This window comes from Phalaenopsis equestris, unplaced genomic scaffold (genome assembly GCF_001263595.1).
Source record: "Phalaenopsis equestris unplaced genomic scaffold, ASM126359v1 Scaffold000002, whole genome shotgun sequence".
NCBI classification, from domain to species: Eukaryota; Viridiplantae; Streptophyta; class Magnoliopsida; order Asparagales; family Orchidaceae; genus Phalaenopsis; species Phalaenopsis equestris.
In genome coordinates, this window is record NW_018164444.1 from 14512569 (window position 1) to 14519809 (window position 7241).

A 7241-nucleotide genomic window follows, 5' to 3' on the forward strand; every position below is an offset into this window, starting at 1 on the left:
AATACACGTGCTCATAGACCCCCAAACAAAATGACATTGCAGAGCGCGAACACTGTCATCTCATTAAGACAGTTCATACTCTCATGGTAAACACCTCTCTTCCTTGTCATCTATGGGCCGAAACACTCATCACCACCGCTACCTAATTAACAACATTCGATCACCCACCACCTATCTCAAATCACCCTACAAACTAATCCACCTTCCTCCTCCATCCTACAACCATCTTAAAATATTTGGTTCTCTCTGCTATCCTTGGATCAAGCCCTATACCAAACAAAAGCTCTCCCCCCGCTCTACCCCATACGTCTTCATAGGCTGCGCTCCTCTACAAAAATGATATCATTTTCTTGATCCCTGTTCCAATTGCATCTACATATTTCACCAGTCCTCTACAATGAAAAAATCTCCCTTCTCTCAAAAACCAAACATCACCAAATCATGTCCACCCACTTCCCTTCTTCTACTGCCATTTCTCCTCATTTCCCCCACCACACTAACAACTCCACCTCAACACATTACCTCCCCTGTTCCACAACAACCACAACATACACTCTCCCAAACCATTCTCTCTTTATACAGCCCATCCCTTCCCATACCTACCATCCAACTAATTAACCCTCCCCCATACCCCTCCCAAATCCACTAACTCAATTGATGCAAACTCGCCTCAAAACTGGTTCGCTCAAACAACGACAAATACTCAAACCCACCCATCAATTTGAATATGAACCAACTTGTTTTTCCTCTGCTATCAAACACCCTCACTAGCGAAAAGCCATGTCCACCGAATTTCAAGCTCTCCAATCTTAAGGTGCGTGATCCCTCATCCCCCCATCCCTGCACCAAAACATCTTATGTTTCAAATGGACATTCTGCACCAAATTCAATGTGCGTGGCTCCATCTCTCACTACAAAGCCTGCTTAGTGGCTCAAGGCTATAAGCACCAATATGGTTTTGATTAAAAAGAAAACATTCAGTCTCATAGCCAAACTACCTAGCATTCTTGCTTTGATCACCATAAGTCTAACCCCAAATAGCAGTTCTCCAACTTGACATCTCCAATGCTTTTCATCTCATCAAAACTATCTACATGTCGCAACCTCAAGGCTTCATTGATGCAACTCATCCAACCACAATTGTCTACTTAAAAAATCCCTCTACGACCTCAAATAAGCCCCACGTCAATGATTCACCACTCTATCCACCTACCTTGAAACTCTTCGTTTTCGACCCCACTTTGTCAATCCTTCCCTTTTCTCTCTACACAACAACTCTGATAATCTCTACATCCTCATTTATGTAGAAGAAATCCTTCTCATCGACAACTGTCCCTCTCTCATCCAATCTAAAATCGAAAAACTCCAAGCTCAATTTCATATGAAAGTATTTAGGCCTCTCTTCCTTAGTATCAAAGCTACTCCAACATCCTATAGCTTACATCTTTCTCAAACCAACTATGCAGCCAATATTCTCTCAACCGTCGGCATGTCCAACTCCAAACCAGTAAAAAATCCATGCTCCTCCAAACCATCCACCGTACTTGTTGACCTCACTCCTATGCCAAACCCCACTTTATACCACCAACTTGTCAGCTCTCTCCAACATCTCACACTCACCCGCTCTGAAATATCCTATGCAGTCAATCTCACCTCCTAACACATGCAAACACCCACCAAACATGACTTAATCTAGCTCAAATGCATCTTCCGCTGCATCAATTGCACAAAGTCTCATGACCTTCCTATTTACTGCTCTCACCTAACTCTTAAGGCCTACAGAGACTCTGACTGGGGAAGAAATCCAACCGATTGTAAATCTCTAGCTTTTGTGCATTTCTTGGACGAACTCCCATCCCTTGGTTCGAAAAAAAAAACAAGTCACCATTGCACACTTGTACATTTAAACAGAATATGGAGCCCTTGCCTCCGCCACAGCGGATATCATATGGCTTCAATGATTTATTACATATCTATGTACATTGCAAACTTGACCGATGATACTCTATTATGACAACCTTCCGTCATTGCCCTTGCAAACAATCTACTCTTCCACACACCAAACACATCAAGGTCGACTATCACTTCATTCAAGATTGCATCAAGTGAGCTCACCTCACCATCCACCACATCAGTACTCAAGACTAGCTTGTCGATTTACTTATAAAAATACTCCCCAACTCTAGGTTTCAGCAAATGCAATGCAAGCTGACACTCTCTAACAAGACTTCTAGCTTGACAGGGGATGCAATGATATCTGTTGTGAATCTCTGTTCCACTTCATCTGCAAATCACACGTAGCATCATCTGGACCATTGGCTTACAACTGATCCATCCTAACTGCTTCCTTCATAACTGATCAAAAGTTTATTTTCTATGTATGTATTCAGTGTACAAAAAACTCGGTGTGACTTTTTAAATGAAAAACATAAGCTTCGACTATGCTTTCCACTGGAATTCTAATACTTTTCAACACTAAGAGCGGAATTGGATAAATATCCATTCTAAATGAACCATGGATTAATGTACTGTGAAGATATGGTGTATCCTAGTTCCAAGTCAACACCTAGAGGTTATTGAGCATAGAGACGGCTGATCTACTGTGAAGATATGGTGTATCCTAGTCTTTTCACAAATGTCTGAGACAAGTTGAACATAAGATTTTTGTGCATGGTCTTAATCTCGAGACCTGTATTCAAATTCTCCAAAGATGAATAGAGAATATAGAGGCCATTGACGACCATTTATGACCATTGACGACCTACAACGCTATCTTCGGTTGCCCACTCCTTCATTCAACTATTATTCTTTAGATTTAAGTCTTTCTTCTTCTTTTTTAACTCCATTATTTGATTGAACTCAATGAAAAATCAAGATCCATAGACCTCAACCAAAAGTGAGGTCAACAACTCAATGAAAAATCAAGATCCCATATCCTCAAAGATGCGATGAGCATGAAATATAGTGGTGAAAAAAATCAAAGAGCTGACAAACTAAATAATGATAGTGATACAGAAAAACCTAAAACATGTGTCAAGAGTAACACCAACAATACATGTGCCATCTTCCTCATTAGAATTGGAGATGTTGGATCTTGCCTACCAAAAGGAATCCTTATGGCAATGTCATTGTAGTCACTGTGTTAATCACAAAATATTAAATTGGCAACACTTTCATAAATATGGGGAGTTAAGTTAATAGCATCTTAAATAATTATTACGACGATTTCAACTTAAGATTTTTGCTCATGATCCTAACCACAAGTTCTTTCTTCAGCTTTCTATGATGAGAGAATGGAGATCATGGAAGCCATTTCCTTGCCAATCACCTTGGGGAAAAAAGAATAAGCAATTAACATTTAACAACCATGATCTATTTCATTACAATCAACTTGCAAACAAAAATAATGAAGATATTTGTTTAAATAAATAACAAAATAATTCTAAATCATTTATATAAAATAACAACATGTATTATCTATATACTTTCAAAACTAATAACCCCCAAGACAAATTTGTAAGTTTTCCCCTCTTTTTTCATAAATTAAATTCTCAAACTCTAATAACAAAAAGATAAAAAAAAAGGACTTAGAATCTAAATGCATGATGGAGGGTTAATACTGCCAAATGAGCGGCCTTTGACATTAACACATGAAGCAATAGCAACATCTCCTGCAACACTGTATTTCAAATCTATGTCGCTTAGCTCGATCTCTTCGCATGGAAATTTATCACTGCAGACCAGATTTATCGCATTCTTCGTTCTTGTTACTCCTCGAATTTTTCTAAATTTCACTTTACTGATCTTAACCAGTGATGGAGCCTGAAACAAAATTCATGCTTTAATAACAATAAATTCAATAATACTATCTATCATATGTTATTTTCTAACACAATAGAATGGAAAGCACATGAACTCACACACAAACCCAGCCATAAACATGATGATTAGATTATGATAAAAAAATTTAAATCTTCTTTCGAACATTTCATCCTATTATGATTATTAAGAAGACAAATCAAACAAGCCACAACTCAAAACAAAATAGACAAATGCTCAAATCTAAACCCATAAACAGGAAGAGAAAAACAGCAAGACCATATTTTTCTTGATAAAAATCTAAATATCTTCTAATTTAATTGAAACATATTTGCATCAATTCATAACCACACACAAATCATATCAGAACTTGAAAAAAAAAAAAACACTGTTTTTTAAGGAGAATTTACATACGTAGTACATATATATATAGCACATCTTTGGTCCTTACATATGCATGCAGCATTTTTTGCAATGTATAATAATAATGCTATTTGTAATGTGATATTAAAGATTTGAGTGCTGTCATGCAAAATTGAAAGTTTAGGTGCAGGTGAGATGTGCAAATACATAAGAATTGTAATCAATATACATAACAACCCACGTACCTTGTTACTGCAGAGATTATGGGGGCAATATTTCTGATCAATAATAATGGGATTATCCACATTCCTCATCACCAAATCCTCAAACGTGAGCTTATAAGCTGAAGAGGAAGAAGGAGACTCCTGCCACGTCTTTATCCTAACACCATTGGTTGTTCCTGTAAAAGTGCAATTTTTCACATTTACACCAACCACATCTCCTTCATCCTTCCCTCCACCAAGGCTCCCAATGCTTATGCCATGGCCGGGACCACACCACACCTGTGATATCGACAGGTTCTTCGTCGCCGGCCCGATCGATATGCAGTCGTCGCCGGTGCTGATGATCGAGTGTTCGATGACGATGTTTTCGGATTGTCCGACGTGAATTCCGTCCGTGTTGGGGCTGTTTCCGGGGGCTATGAGCTTAAGATATTGGAAGTTCATGTCCTTGGATGCAAATATTTGAATGTGGACGTTTTTGCTGTTAATTGAAGTTATGCCTCTGATGGTTGCATTGCTCACAAAGCTGAAGTTTAGGGACTGCAATGAAAAGTTGGGTGTGGAATGCAAATTAATAGATTTATTGGGTAAGAGTGTAATCCAATGCATATGATTTGAGGATTTGTATGCATAGTCGTATTAGATCATTCACATATATAACATCAATATTATGTCTAATTCTAGTTATTGAAGAATTAAATTGCAAAATTCTATTCATTAATTAATCTAGTACTTTATTCTAACAACATCCACTCAATTTCTCATCTAATTCATTCATTTTTAATATAAAATTTTTATTTTATTTTACTAAAATTCATGACATATACATTTTAATACATTTATTTCTAATATAATAAATTTTAAAATTTATTTTGTTTAAATATCACCCAGCTAGGGCTGTCAAAACGGCTAGTTGTTCACGAACAACTCGTGTTCGGCTCGTTAAAAAACTCGTGTTCGGCTCGTTTTTGGCTCGAAATACTACATATATAGATTGGTGAGTAGTATTTTTAAAAAAATTAATTGACTACAAAGCTACAAAGATTTCTAATCAAATAAAAGTATTAATTAAGAAAATAGAATAAAAAATATTAAATTAGATTGAAGTGATGTTTTAATATAATTAATAAATTTTAAATTTTGCCTCAAGCCTTAACATCTTATGATGACTGTCAAGTCTTAACATCTTATGATGACTGTGTGATTAGAATTGTCAAAATGACTCTTTGTTCGTGAATAGCTCGTGTTTGACTCGCTAAACAAACGTGCCGAACATGAACACACTTTTTGAGCTCAAAATATAAACGAATCGCTCGTGTTCGGCCCATTTACACCCCCATGTAAATACATGGGAAATGGGGTGGTAAATATGTAAATTAAAAACAACGAAATATTAATTAATTAATTATTTATTTATTTATAAACTTACCCAAGGGAGAGGCCTGCATTTCTTGTTACTGCGGCAGTTATTATGAGGCCAGGCATAAGCTCCCTGTCCATCAAATGTCCCCTTCCCGGTAACCAGCAGCCCGTTAATATACCGGAACGATATCCAATCGTGTGTCTTATATGCGTTAAGATCCGCCTGCGAGACCACGTATCCCTTAACCTGCACCACCACCTTCCTCCCCTTGCACGGCCCCTGGAATACCAGAGACCCCACCAAGAACCTTCCTTCCGGTATCAGAACCTTCGGCTTCAATCCTTCCCACCCACATGCATCATCCCAAGCTTTCTGAAAAGCCTGCAAAAATTAAAAAAAAAACAAATTTTTTTTTAAAAATTGGATAAAAATGTAAACTTGATTAATGATAACAGGAAAGAATGTAAATATTTAATTTATTACCTTTGCAGAATCAGATTTGCCATCAGAAACTGCACCGTAGTGCTTGACGTTGAAGGTTTTGGTGAGGTTGTATGGTGCTCCAGCGGCGGAGAGAAGAAGGGAGAGAAATGGGAACCAGAGGAGATTCATGATTTCTTATGAGAATCAGAGTTGAATTTTTTTGGTTTTAATTTCTTTTCTTTTGTTGGGACTAAATAGATTTAGGATAAATCATTAATTACAGGTTGTTAGTTATTTAAATTAAATTTGTTTATTTGGGAATGATTTTTGTGGGGGTGAAGGGTTATATATAACTGATTGGTTTGTTGTTCTTCTATATTTAGGCTTATTTGGGTGGGGCATTTGCATTATTACGAAAAATTATTTTATACGGACACCACATGCAGAGATGCATGCGATATCCGATCTACACTTTTGATCACCGTAAAGATCTATTTCGGGGGGCTCAACTTTTTTTTTTTTTAATTTTGAACACATGGTGGAGATCGGTAATCGATGATATAGATCGAACATCTCTGCATATGAAATAATTTTTCCATTATTACATGGATTCCGCCCAATCCATGTGTATTTACATATGAAACCATTAATATTTACTTTTTATGTTTTTACCATCAAAATCTTTCATACGCATGAAAAATGTCGTCTTTATAACTTTTGGAATGAGAAATAAATCATTTAGTGCATGGGTATGGTGACTTGTATGTAAGAGTTGAAGTTTAGGTGTTCGTTATGTGAATGGATAGGAATTGAGTGGTATTTATGTAAATATTAAAATTTGGGGGGCTTTTAAATACGTAGCAATCCATTCTTATTCTCTTAAACAGTATATGGTATTTAGTTTTTAGTTTTTGGAGGTAATAAGTATGGTTTGCTAAAAATTAGGGATTTAATGGGGGCATATTATCTGTAGGAAAGGCTATTAGTTGTGGATTTTATTTAATTATTTTTTTTTATTTTCGGAGATATTATATATATATATATATATA

General features: G+C 36.5%; 1 protein-coding gene across 1 annotated transcript; it reads right to left on the reverse strand.

Moving 5' to 3' along the window:
* Window positions 1-3506: 3506 nt before the first annotated feature.
* On the reverse strand, window positions 3507-6492 carry LOC110039290 (exopolygalacturonase-like). Its single transcript, XM_020744298.1, has 4 exons — window positions 6253-6492; window positions 5836-6150; window positions 4428-4946; window positions 3507-3822 (listed from the first exon to the last, which is right to left on the reverse strand). The coding sequence occupies exons 1-4, from the start codon at window positions 6379-6381 to the stop codon at window positions 3595-3597; spliced, it is 1191 nt and encodes a 396-aa protein (XP_020599957.1). The 5' UTR covers window positions 6382-6492; the 3' UTR covers window positions 3507-3594.
* Window positions 6493-7241: the final 749 nt, after the last annotated feature.